Genomic DNA, 14,100 nt, shown 5'->3' on the forward strand with positions numbered 1-14,100 from the left:
CAGTGTCAGCCTGGGGAACTGTAGGAATGCATTTCTCCAGTTGCTGCCTGTTATTGTTGTTTGATTATGTGATGGTCAAAATAGAAACTCTTTAAAAATACCTAAAAATAGCTTTAAAGCACAAAATGGCTTCAGCTTTTTAGAAGCTGTTACATTAATAGGTAAGAAACTCTGAGTGTGCTGCTGGCTTTCATAAACAAATTCAATGACTTCTTTTTGCCTCTTGAGGAGCACACAGAGTAATACTCATGAATTTGTAATTGTCTGGAGTTCACTGCCTTTTAAGCAGCATGATGAAGAGCCTGACAAAAATGCTGCAGAAAAAAATTCTGCTGGAAAGAGGAAGGCAATTTCCTCAATTTCATGACCCATATGAGCTGTTTTGATGAGAAGATCTGACAAAATTTGTATTTCTCTGTGTGATGCTATTTGGGCTTTATGTATATTAGGATTTAAAATGATTCATGTGTGTTTCCTCCCTTCCAGATGTGCTGTTGAATTATTTCAAGTGTGCCATGATGAAATCCTATGAAATGTTGTTTTTCAGAGCAAGAAACCTTTTTCCTTCCTTTTTTTTTTTTTTAACTACACAAGGTTTATGTAGTGACTCAAATACACTTGCAAAACCCTAGTAAATCCCTCCAGGTTTTATAGAATCATAGAGTTGTTTCAGCTAGAAAGGGTTCACCAACCCAACACCACCATGGCAATCCCAAAGTGCCATTGCCACACATTTCTTGAAGACCTCCAGGGATGGGGACTCCACCACCTCCCTGGGCAGCCTCTTCCAATCCCTGACCACTCTTGCAGAAAAGAAATTTTTCCTAATCACCAACCTAAACCCTGCCTGGCACAATTTGAGGCCGTTTCACCTCCTTCTATCACCTGATAGTAGGGAGAAGTAGACCAAACCCCATCTCCCTCCAACCTCTTTTTTGGGGAATTGTAGAGAACCAGAAGCTCTGCCTTCAGCCTCCTTTTCTCCAGTTCCCTCAGCTGCTTCTCACCAGACCTGTTCTCCAGACCCTTCACCAGCTTTGTTGCCCTTCTCTGGGCATGATCCAGCCCCTCAATGTCCTTCTTGGAGTGAGGGGGCCAAAACTGAACCCAGTACTCTAGGTGGAGCCTTGCCAGTGCTGGGTGCAGGGGCACCATCACTTCCCTACTCCTGCTGGCCACACTATGGCTGATCCAGGCCAGGCTGTTGCTGGCCTTATTGGTCACCTGCCACAATGTGCATTATGATACAAGAGCTTCTGATCCAAGAACTGGAGCAGTGGAAATTACCCTGTAATACACACTGGGAAAAAAGGCATAACATTTTCATTACATTGTTTAAAGTTTAACTGGTACCGATTCCTTTGGAAAGCTGACATCTTGCTGGACTTTTTACTTGTTGAAGCACAGTGCCCCCAGGGCTAAAAGTGATTCTTTCTTGACTTTAAGTCCACTGGGTTTATGTTGGGAATTTTTGGGGGGATAAGTTTATGTTGTCTTGTTCATGACACGCAGAGAAATTACAAATGGAACGTTTACTTTCGAATCAGTGCTGCTAATCAGGAAACAAAAAAGTGTTGCTCCAGTGAGACCTGCAAGTTAGGAGTGCAATTCCATATCCCGGGGCACTATGCACAGGCATCACCTTAGTCAGGGAAGCTCTGATTCAGGGGATTTTATTAGCGTGAGTAATCGGAATGACCTGGCTGGAGAATGCTGATTCAAGTAAGTGTGGGTCAGGCTGGTGTTCAAATGAACCCTGGCAAAGGAAAATGCTCACAGTTCTTTGTAGAAGTGGAAGCAGTGAAGAGCTGTGCTAGCATCCAGATATTATGCAAATAGTAATTAAAACGGTGTGATTGAGTTGGATGGGGCCAGCCTCTTCTCCCTAGTGGCAGGCAACAGGAGTAGAGGAAATAGTTGCAAACTGTGCCAGGGGAGGTTTAGGCTGGATGTTAGGAAATATTTCTTTACTGAAAGGGTTCTCTAACATTGGAATTGTCTGCCCAGGGCAGTGCTGGAATCACCATCCCTGGGATGTCCAGGTGGTGAATGGACCAGGTGCTTACAGACATGGTTTAGTGTTGACCCTTCAGTACAGGGTTGAAGGGTCTTGAAGGTCTCTTCTAACCAAGTGTATTCTGTGAGGATGTGGGAGGTGCTTTGAAAAGCAGAGCAGAAGAGGGAGTGTGTGAGAAACCAGCACTTGAGTCTCAGCTCCTTCCTATATGACCAGACACCTTTTGTGCTCGTGTTCTGGTTACTTTATACAACTTTCCTAGCAGATTGTGTCCTGATTCTTCAACCTGATCCCCCCACTGCATACCCTTAGGGAACACTCTCCTGATACCTGCAGAGCATTTTCAAATGCCCTGCAAAAATCTTGTTTCTTGCTACTGAAGGTCACTGGGTACTTCTTATTTCTGTTACCTACAAATTTTGCTTCTTAGAAATTTGCCAAAAGAATGTGAGAGGACTTGCTGCTTCTAGACCAAAGTGAAATCTCTCCTGAGGATCTCGGAAGCAGTGATTCATTTAAATAAACAAAGGATGCTGTGCAGTTGCTTTTTGTATACACCGACAGCAAACTTGGAATTAGCTTGGATGTATGTACCAGAATTGAACTGATGTACCAGGTATGTGGGTAACAGCACTGCAGCAGGCTGCCTAGAGAGGTTCTGGGGTCTCCTTCTCTGGAGACTTTCAAAACCCACCTGGACATGTTCCTGTGCAGCCTGTCCTAGGTGATCCTGCTTTGGCAGGTGAGTTGGGCTTGATGATCTCTAGAGGTCCCTTCCAAGCCTTCTGTGATTCTGACTCTGTGTGTCTGACTGGTCTAAGAGGTAAAACAAGGTGCTGGGAAAACCCATGTTTGTTGCTGTCAGTTACATAATGTTAGCTAGAGAAATAATTCTTAATGATCAAAGAAATCACAGAATCATAGAATGGTTTGGGTTGGATGGGACCTTGAAGATCATTTATTTCCAACCCCCCCTTCATGGGCAAGGACACCTTCCACTAGACCAGGTTGCTCAAGACCTTGTCCAATCTGGCCTTGAACACCTCCGGGGGGGGATGTCAAAAACCTCCCTGGGCAAATCATAGAATCATTAAGGTTGGAGAAGACCCTCAAAATCAGTGAGTTCAACCATAACCCAACTACCATGCCCACTAAACTATATTCTGAAGCACCAGATCTACACCCGTCTTGAACACCTCCAGGGATGGCAACTCTACCACCTCCCTGGGCTGTGTGTTCCAACACCTCCCCACTCTTTGAAGAAAGAAATTTTCACTGAAAAGCTTGAAACCTTTTCAACAGTCTTTCTCAGAAAGCCAAATTGCCTGCTGCTGTGAACTAATGGGCTGAGTGTACTGTCCATCCCATGCAGACTGTGGGGAGGGGAGCTAGGTGTGAAAGCACTGGGTGAAGTGTTTGTCTCTGGCCTTGTAGGGAGCCATGTGCTGACTAAAACAAAGGCAAATTGCTCCTCCTGCCTGAAAACAAACAAAAACCCCTACATCAAACAAATAAAGCAATACAAGTTTGTGTGTCAGGGCTGTGTGTAAGTGTGTAATGTGTAACTTTGTGTAATGTGTAACTTACTTGAGTTTCTATGTGAGGAGGGCAGATTTAAACTGGAGATGAGGAAGAAACTCTTTACAGTGAGGGTGGACTGGAACAGGTTGCCCAGGGAGGTTGTGGATGCCTCCTCCCTGTGTGTTCAAGGCCAGGTTGAATGAGTCCTTAAGCCATCTGGTCTAGTGGGAGTGTCCCTGCCTATGTCAGGGGGGATTGGAACTAGATGATCTTTAAGGTTTCTCCCAGCCCAAACTGTTTTATGAATCTATGACTATGGTGGGACTTGAGCACCTTTTGGAACTCACAAGCTTTCTTACTTGGGCCAGTTTCTATCAGCTGAATTCATCTGAGAATTCCCTCCTTCGTGTTGTCTTCCGGATTTTTGGAGGTTGTATAGAGGCCACAATGAAGAAAGGGGACTCTGTGTGTGTAATTCTTGGAAAAACAATCCTGGTGTAAAATTATCTCCCCCCAAATATCTAAAAATGAATGCGTGAGCCATGTCATGTTGCTCCTCCTATGAGTGGAATCTGCTGCTGTTCCACCCTGTTTCCTGTAGTTTGTTTTTCTGCTTGAAGTGGAAAACTTTGTCCTTGTTTTGGGAAGTCCTGTGGTGTAGTTGGGAACTAAAATTAATTTTATATATTCCTGTATGCATTTGGACGGGGCCCATGGTGGCGTGAGATGCAGTTCAAGGTGTTTTACGCACCACATATTTGCACTGAGTGGGGTGAAGTTGAGATGCTTTTAGGGTGTGGAAATGTTTCTGTGTTGTGAGTGAAGGCAGAGTGCTGGTCATTAGTCAGCTTTATAGAAACATAGAATAGTTTGGGTTGGAAGGGACCTTAAAGATCATCCAGTTTCTATTTGTGCTTGGGATTGCCCTACCCCAGTTGCGGGACCTGGCACTTGGCCTTGTTGAACTTCATAAGGTTGGCTTGGGCCTACCTCTCAAACCTGTCCAGGTCCCTCTGGATGGATCCCTCCCTCCAGCATGTCAACTGGACCACACAGCTTGGAGTCATCTGCAAACTTGCTGAGGGTGCACTCAGTCCTACTGTCCATATCACTGACAAAGGTGCTAAACAGCACTGGACCCAGGGCAGACCTCTGAGGGACACCACTTGTTACTGATCTCCATTTGGACATTGAGCCATTGACTAGGACCATCCAGCCAATTCTTTATCCAGCAAGTGGTCCATCCCTCAAGTCCATGTTTCTTCCAGTTTAGAAGTCAGGATGTCATGTGGAACTTGACAAAGAAAAGAACCAAGTATCTCAACTCTTCTGACACCATGCTCTGTGAAGGCATCAACAGACCTTGAGTGCCCAAGTGTAACTGTTGTCTTGGACACAGATGTAGGTTTAGATCCATGGGATTTTGGAAATGTGGGTATTTCAGCTGTTCTTAAAGGCTCTTCCAGTTGGGTTGTGTTGCTTCCTTCACATTCAGGTCAAGGTCTTTCCTGTTGTTATTAATATAGCACCTGGAGGTCATAAATGGTAGCAAGAAGCTTTTAGTGTAAATATAAGCCTTATTGAGGATCTTATCAAGATCTAAAGGGCAAGGGTCAAGAGGATGGGTCAGACTCCTTTCAGTGGTGCCCAGCAACAAATCAAGGGTCATCAGACACAAACAAGAACACAGGAAATTCTACCTAAACATAAGGAAAAATTTCTTCACTTTGAGGGTGACTGAGCACCGGACTGGGCTGCCTGGAGAGATGGTGGAGCCCTCTCCTCTGGCAAGATTCCCAAACAACCTGATCACAGTCTTGGTCAACCAGCTGTGGGTGACCCTGCTTTAGCACAGGGATTGGACCAGATGATGCCTAGGGGTCTTTTCCACTGCCCACTTTGCTGGGTCTCTGTGATAGGCAGCAGAAGCTGTGATGCACACTGTGTGAATGTGAGGATTGCTTCTGTTTGAACATATTTTTACTTAAACTGGTGGGAAAACCCCCACTTGTTTGCTGTAGTAGTGAGGCTTGTTGACAGCATTGTCCATGGTCCAGACTACGAGTATTCTGCAGATGTGTCACTGGTCTCCTTCTCTGGAGACTTCCAAAACTTCCCTGGGTGTGTTCCTGTGTGACCAGCTCAAAGTGATCCTGCTTTGGCAGGGGGTTGGATCTCTGGAGGTCCCTTCCAACCCCTACTATTCTGGGGTTCTGTGATCATGCCTTGTTCATAGTCAGTAGTATGCTGCTAATTGCTCCCTGGCCTAACTGTTCCTTTATTCTCTACCATCATTTTCTGCTGGAACTCCATGGTGAGACCTGTTAGCCTGCCTCAGCAACTAAAAGCACTAAAAGGTTATTGTGCTGTTTAGTGTAAGTAAGGAGTAGAGAATCTGTGAACCCCTGTGATGAGATGGCAATGGGTCAGAACTCCAGCAAGAACTACCTGCTCCATTTAGAGGGTGGGTTGCATTCCTGGGGTGCTGTGTTCGAAGGGTGGCAGAGGATGGCACAGCAAACTGCTCTAAACAGATTTGCTTCATGGGCTTAAGTTGTGCCAGGGGAGGTTAAGGTTGGATATTAAGAAAAATTTCTTTGCTGCCAGAGTGGCCAGGCATTGGAACAGGCTGCCCAGGGAGGTGGTGGAGTCCCCATCCCTGAAGGTGTTCAAGAATCTGTAGATGTGGTGCTGCAGGATATGGTTTAATGGTCGTAGTAGATGGGTTACAGTTGGATTCAATGGTCTTAAAGGTCTTTCCCAACCTTAATGATCCTATGATTCTGAAAGAACACAAATGTTTTGCAGCCGTAGTTTTCAGTGAAGCTCTTCAGCATTTCACTCTTGCTTTGGGCAGTTCTGCACTGGGCAGGTCACAGATGGCCTGGTGTTTTCCATCAAGAACTGGATTTCAAAGTGACTGCTTGCTTTGCTTTTCTTTGGTTGTGACACTCCTGGCAAATGGAGGCATTGCTGTGTAGATGTGTCTAACATCACACTGATTTCCCAGTTGTAGCTGGAATAGTCTTAGACCTTAAAAAACCCCACATTTTTTTAATTTAAAAAACAAATTCCTTGTCACAATATGCTCTGTAACTGTCACTAGGGATTTTTTCCTCAGGTAATGTTTGCCATGTTTTTCTTCACATCATTTCTGATGCTGGATGGACTCTTCAGAATCCATCTCATTTTTCTAGCCCCTTGGAGTGATTCACAAACAGGGCACAAGCAGTTTGTCCTCCAAGGCAGGCATTTTTCACTGGTGACTGTTGAAAGAGAGCTTTTATTTCTAGGTAGGCAGGTTGAGGCATCTCCAAAGAGCCTTGTCTGAACAAAATGCTGAGCTCACAAGCTGTGACACTCTTGAGTCACTTCCCTAAATTACTGCCAGTGTGATGAACGCTGTTTTCATTTGAGGTGTTCAGAACACACAGAGTCTCAAACCCTGCTTTGGGTGTGCTTGTTGAAGGACGAAAGTAGAAATGAGCTGCTTCTGCCTAGTATCAGGTGATGGAAGCAGAGGAAATGGTCTCAAATTGTGCCAGGGGAGGTTTAGGATGGGTATCAGGAGAAATTTCTCTCCTCAAAGATTGGTCAGGTATTAGAGCAGGCTGCCCAGGGAGGTGATGGAGTCACCATCCTTGGGAATTGCAATACCTGAAGGGGGCCTACAAGAAGGCTGCAGAGGGACTCTTTACAAAGGCCTGCAGTGATAGGAGAGGGGCAGTGGTCTGAAATAAGAGAAGGTTTAGATTGGATGTTAGGAACAAGTTCTGCAGCATGAGGGTGGTGGAACACTGGAACAGGTTGCTCAGGCAGGTAGCTGAGGCCCCATCTGTGGGGACATTCAAGGTCAGGCTGGACAAGGCTCTGAGCAAACTGATCTAGTGGAGGATGTCCCTGCTGACTGCAGGGGGGTTGGACTGGATGACCTTTGGAGGTTCCTTCCAACACAAACCATTCTATGTGTTTAAAAGCTGTGTAGATGTGCTGCTTGGGGATATGGCTTAGTGGTGAACTTGGTAGAGCTGAGTTCATTGTTGGACTCTGATCTTGAAGGTCTTTTCCAACCTAAATGATTCTCTGAACATACTAATCCTCCTGAGAAGACCTGCTTGTTGTACAGCCTTGCTCTGTGTCTAAGTGGAGAATGACATGCTTAGGACTTAAAGCCTTGACATTTAGTTTCCCAATCCACCCTTGAATATCCAAGCTGCTGCTGCTGCTGCACAGACTTTGTGGCCAGAGAAGTTGGTTTGACTAGAGATGGCTAAATTGTTTTCTTCACGACTTTGTTTTTATTGTTCTGAAGCCAAATGGATTTTTTCACTGGGCTGACAAATGCCAGACCTGAAATGCAGCATTCTTTGCCCCTGTCTGCAGGCATGGAGTAAATATAGCACCTTTGGGTGAGGCCAATCAGCTGAGAGTGAATAATCATCTCATTCAGCTGGCTTTTGTCATTTGTTTATTCTGGAGAATTTTATTTTATTTTTAACTAAACATGGCAGAGCCTTTTTCTGCTGCTCTACAAATAGCTTCTGAACAGCTCAATAGTACTGCCCTGAGCTGAGAACAGGAGACAGAAATAGCTGGCTTTGGGTACTGTTAGCTACTAGCAGAAAGGCTTCTGCTGTATTTCTTCCCAATAAATGAGAAGATAAGTTGCTTGTTGGGTATGAATTTCTGTGGACATAAATTCAGGTTTTGGCAGTGTAATTCCTGCAGTGTGCTTTACTTGGATGTGGATGTGGCTGTGTGATAACCTTTGCAGTAAGGGCAAGCTAATTCCAACCTCTGGCTGTGTTTGATTGCCAGGAGAAGATGACTGTGACTGTTTCAGCAGCATTGCTACACCAGTAGGAATGGGTGACTGCAGTGAGTTGCATCCTTAACCATGAGCAATCTAGCCCTGATTTCAGCTGATGGCTCTGACTGGTTGCCCTCCTTTTTCATCTTTTCATTGCTCATTCTCTCCTCAGTGGAATCCAACAACTTTTGACTTACTAATGCTTAGGACTTTCTTTGAAGTCTTGCATGTCACTGGGTACAACATCCTCAGCAAAATAATGCTCAGCTGTGAAAGCTTCATCCTTTTTATAGGCAATTTGATCAGTGCAGTCTGAGAACAGACTTCCATGCTCCTCCTATGCCCCAGCAAGCTGAAGTGTCTTTATAAAAGTCAAAGAACTTGGCATTTCATCTCTCTTGCTTGTTTCCTATCTTACAGTGATAGCTCAAGGGCTGGAAAACACAGAAGTGCAGGAGGAGACCCCACCAGCATTCCCAGCCCATGCTCCTTTAGCTTCACATTCAGATGGTCAGTCCATGGTCTTTTCCAGATGTAGTGTTTCTGTGGACTAGCATCAGGTATAAAACTTGAAATACCTTTTCCCAACACTGATGTTTGTTTTCCTTTGCAGAAGAGAGGCTGGGAGGACAAGAGCACAGGACAATGCTGCTGAAAGGAATCTGAGCCACAGAGCATGCGTTGTGCCACAGATATCCAGGTATGCTGCAGCAGAACACTTCCCTGTACCTCTGCTGTCCCCTGCTTTGTGGGGCTTGTTGCTCCATTACTTGTCATCCTGAGCCAAGGGAACTATTTCAGCCCCAGACCAAAATTAGGCTGTGCTTTCATCATTCCATCTGGGTGACACTTACAGCCTGCAACCTTCCCAAGCCTTCTTCCTGTGTTCTAGGTTTAATTTTATCCGATTGCTGAGTTTCAGCTGCTCTCTCTCGCCTTTCTCTTGATATCATGAGGTAGGGTGAACATTTTACTGCATGTTTTCACAATATTTTGTACTTTGTGCACAGAGAAGATGTGGTCTCAGTAAAAGAGGTGCTGAACTACATATCTGGAAGTAGTTCTGAGATTTACTCCAGGGTGTAAGAAACTGCTCCAGTGGACTCATCTGCAGATAACCTGCTGTGTTTCAGAAGCTAAAAGCAGATGGATAGAGGCATCTGTCCTTGCTTTACACACCAGCGTTTACTGAACCAATGCAGACTTTTCAGGATGCTTTGATAGGAAATGTGAAACTTTCTGATGTTTGGGGTTCTTTTTCCACATAAAGTGAAATTTTGGGGATGGATATTTAAGATGTTCGTTTAAGCACAGCTCAGTTCTGTGCTGCCTTATGCTAAAGAAAGGGGTTAAGGAGGTAAAGCTCTGCCTTCTGTGGTGAGGGTCTAGAAGCTTTCAAAGCAGCTCTGTGAGCTAGAAGCCATCACAACCCAACAGCACTTTTTAGCTCTGGAAAATAAATAAATAGAAAATCACATGATTGTGGGGTGTTTCTGTGGGATAGAAACTAACTTTTCTACTAGCACCAGCTGGCAAGTGGGAGTAGAGAAATAAAGCAAACAAACAGCAGAGGGAAAAGGAGGAGGAACAATGGTGGTAGTCTAAAAGCTGACACATTAGGAGACCAGCATGAGGAATAACAAACTCCTATCACAGGATGTTTTTGCATAGCAACAGGACTCGTGGCTTCAAGTGGACCTTAGTGTAAGTGCAGCACTTGCTTCCTGTATGAGATAAAGAGCTCTGAATGTATTTTAATCTCTCTAAATTGGAGTAATAAGTAAAAAAGAATTAGCTGAAGGAAACGATAGTGAAGCCTATTGCTCCTGAAAGTGTTTCCTCTTGTTTTGCTGTCAGAGGAAGAGGGGAAACAGATGAAAGATGAACTTTCTCCACCAGGTGCTGAATGCTAGCTACAAACCACTTTGTCGATGAAGGAAGAAACCGATTGGGAATCGAAAGCACAAAGTAGTTCATAATACTTCAACATGCGCAAAGGGGTGCCAAAGGACCCAGAAATAGCTGACCTGTTCTACAAAGATGATCCTGAAGAGATATTTGTGGGCTTACATGAAATTGGGCATGGAAGTTTTGGAGCAGTTTACTTCGTAAGTATGGTTTTTACCTCCTTCTGTGCAAAACAAAACCATTTGAAGTGACATCTCCGAGGTTTTCAGCATCCTTTGAGCTCTTAGTGATTTGTTTGTGTTAGCTTTCTTCCAACACATCACCAGAAGTGTTCCAGAGCACTCCTGAGCTCTTTACTGTTACAGCTGTTATTTATAGTAGCAGCTGACTACAGTTTTAATAGTGCACCCAATCATTCAGGTTAAGTAGATGGTATCTTGTGCTGTCTGATGCTGAAAGTTGAATTTAAACAGTTGGAAATTGATTTGCCAAACTGGAATTTCAAGATGCTCTACTTGGTGCTCATATGCCTGTGAACCAGTGCAAATGAATAGATCTAGTGAGTTAATGATTCAAAATGTGTTTGGAGTTAAAAGCTACTTTTGGTAATGAATTGATGTTGTGGCTGCTTGGGTAAAGATACCATATGGGGAAGTCACTTCAGACTGCATTCAGGCTTTTGAATAATTTCTCTGCTGCTCTGGTAGTGGAGACTGCCCTAAAAGAAGAAGCATGGCCCAGCAGATCGAGAGAGGTGATTCTGCCATTCTGCTCTGCTGAGAATTCACCTGCAGTACTGTGTCCAGCTCTGGGAACCCCAACAAGAGAGACATGGACCTGATGGAGTGGGTCCAGAGGAGGGCCACAAAGATGATCAGAGGGCTGGAGAACCTTTCCTGTGAAGAATTGAGTTCATCCTGGAGAAGAGAAGGCTCCAGGCAGATCTTATTAGCTACATTTCAGTATCTGAAGGGGACCTACAGGAAGATGCTGGGGAAGGACTGTTTAGAAGGGCTTATGGGTGATGGGACAGTGGTTTGAAACTGGCACAGGGGAGATTTAGGTTGGACATCAGGAGGAGGCTCTTCACAGTGAGGGCGGTGAAATACTGGAACAGGTTGCCCAGAGATGTGATTAAGGCCCTGTCCCTGGAGGCATTCAAGATCAGCCTTGATGTGGCCCTGGTCAGCCAGATCTAGTCAGAGATGTCTCTGCTGACTGCAGCGATGTTGGGCAAGATGACCTTTGAGGGTTCCTTCCAACCCAATGCAATCTATGAATCTGTGAGTTGGAGATAGCTTTGAAAGGTCATTTTGGTTTGCTACCTTCCTGTCCCCATGTTCATCTCATAACTGATTGTCTTCAATAGCAAATGTTTGCATAGCAAAAGGAAAGGAAAGAATGAGAATTCCATCAGGAAGGAAGGATTGTGTTAATTGCAAGAGTCAAGAGAAAGTGAGAATAGTGCTTTTACAGTTAGTATCAAACAAAGACAAATCCAAAATACTGGATTTAGAAAGAATTAAAACCCAATTGTTATTGATGAATCTAAAATAGGATTCAGTAGGGAAAAAAATCAGTCAAAGGCAAATGAAAACTGCTTGATAGCAAGGCCTGCCACTCCACAAGATCAGGCTCATTAGACTTGGGACTTTTAAATAACACTAAACTGTTTAGAATGGGTATTCTTACACCTGCAGCTCCAGAAGCTGGCAGTAGCTAGCATGAGTTAATTGTAAACATTCTAACTCACTCTTCATAGCTGTGTGAAGTGATGGGAGATGTTGGTGGAACTGTTACTAGAATGGGAGAGGAGCCTGATATTTTGTGTCAGATAAGCAGTGCCTCTGGGGTTTGAGGGATAATGACTTAATTCCTCAGTGCTTAACCTGGTAGCTGTGATGCAGAGGGGATTCTGCCATGGGGATTGTCAGAAGTGGAACAGGAACTTAGATGTTGGAGTTTAAGAGACAGGATGATGAACACATCCAATGCTGAATATACTGCATGTGTAAGAGGATGTGGCTCTCAAACTCACAGCACATGCTGATCCATTCCATGAGAAGAAGGCTTTTTCAGATGGGAGTAGGGAGGTCCTACCCAGTGCTTTTCAAAACCAAAGAGAAAGGATGCATGGTATGATTGAAGGTAAAGATGAAGTAGTGAAGGTGCCACCTTTATCATTCAGCTCTGGTGTCCAGAAGCTCCTTGAAAGACCACGAGGAGTATTAGAGGTCTTGTCTACCAAGCAGGCCTACAACTGAGATGCCACTGTGGCTAGGTAAAAGAGTTGTGATTCCCTGATGCCTCTCTTCCCCCCTTTCCCTGCATGCTTCACTGAACTGTGCTTTAAAACCATGGCAGAGTTTAGCCAGACTGCAGCTTCTTGCAGTGTCCTGGCAGCAGCCACATCCTTCCCAGCCAGGTGATTACAGTCACACCTGTAGTAATATTGCTGCAGGAACATGGTAATTAGCTGCATCACCACTTCACTGTGGTACAGCCACACTTCTTGGTCACTGTTTGAAATTTAAGCTTTCTTTCCTGTTGCATGAAGCACTTGGCAGCCACTAAGTTGTTCTTAGGAGTCTTTGCCCTGTCCTGCTCTGTAGCTAAGTCACAAGCAGGAACTCACCCATGTGCAGTTTTCAGTGCACAGTAGCCTGAGATCCATCCAGTCACCTGCAGAAGATCTCTAGCTGTACCCTGCTTTGTATGAATCAAGCAAGAGCTTCTCCCTACCATGCAGGGCATGCCATGCATCCTTGCTTTGGTTTTTGACTCCTTCTTAAAAGCTTTCATAGCCTGTCTTACACCTTGATTCTTATGCATCTTGGTGGGAGAGAGGAGCTAAGATCTTGGATCATTATAGCAAGATTGCAAGGATCCTGGTATCAAAAGAGGAGAATAGGTCAAAAAAACTTTGAAGGGGCTTTCTAGATCATCCAAAAGAATGGGGAAGAGACTTCAGATACATCAGACAAAAGGAGCAGGGTGTGGATTGTGATGCTGTTAGTACATAACTGATGCTACTACAAACAGCAGGTACCTTGATCTGTATCCTGACACTGTTGTTGTTGTGAATTAGTATGATTATCCTGGTATAAACTTCCATCTGAGCTCAGTTTTTGCAAGCTGTTCTGCTTTCTAGTCTACTATTGCCAAGGCTTGGCAAGATACTTTGAAATTTCTGGAGTTTTTTTTTTGCTTGAAAGAAGTGATCCCTTCGTGTATCAGAAGGCTAAGAAGAAGTATATCACTTCTCACAAGGTTTTAAAGTTGATTCTAACTTGGCTTGAAACCAACTAAGTTGACTTCAAGCTTGAGAAGGATAGTTTTCATCCAAAACAACCTACTTCTATCCACCTTAAAAATAGGGAAAGGTGATAAAGCAGGTGAGAGCACTGCAGAAGGAGGTTTTGCAAGCAAAATGTGCTTGGTTTCTGCCAAGCTTTTCGTTGAAGATCTACAAATATAGGCAAAACCACTTCAGCAAGTGGCTATTTCTGTCAAGTGTGCTTGTACAGCCCTTTAAGTTAGTTCAGTCAGAAGGATCCCAGGCACTTGGTACAGCAAGAGCTTCACCCACAACTGTGAGAACGTGGCAGTGTGCCATGCAGCTAAGAAGTATGGCTGGAATGAGAGATACCAGGCTCATGTGAAGATACCTGGAATTAATGTAACAGAAATACACCAGCATTAATTCCTCTATTTGAATAAAATACTCTTGATCTTTTAGCTGCCAAGTCAGGATGGTGAGTGGTTAGGAAGGATTTTGCCTTATCCAGAAGTTCTTTGTTTTCAGCTTTCTCCAGCTCATTTGAGGAGTGTGTGCTGTGAAGGG

General features: G+C 44.4%; 1 protein-coding gene across 1 annotated transcript in view; it reads left to right on the forward strand.

The window, feature by feature from the left end:
- Positions 1 to 14,100, forward strand: part of TAOK3 (TAO kinase 3) — a 97,020-nt gene that overhangs the window by 31,261 nt on the left and 51,659 nt on the right. The window contains exons 2-3 of the mRNA XM_054392782.1: positions 8,962 to 9,048; positions 10,248 to 10,456. Of these exons, the coding sequence (XP_054248757.1) occupies positions 10,337 to 10,456 (120 nt within the window). The 5' untranslated portion in view covers positions 8,962 to 9,048; positions 10,248 to 10,336. The remainder of the gene's footprint in view (positions 1 to 8,961; positions 9,049 to 10,247; positions 10,457 to 14,100) is intronic.

This window comes from Indicator indicator, chromosome 26 (genome assembly GCF_027791375.1).
Source record: "Indicator indicator isolate 239-I01 chromosome 26, UM_Iind_1.1, whole genome shotgun sequence".
Taxonomy (NCBI): Eukaryota; Metazoa; Chordata; class Aves; order Piciformes; family Indicatoridae; genus Indicator; species Indicator indicator.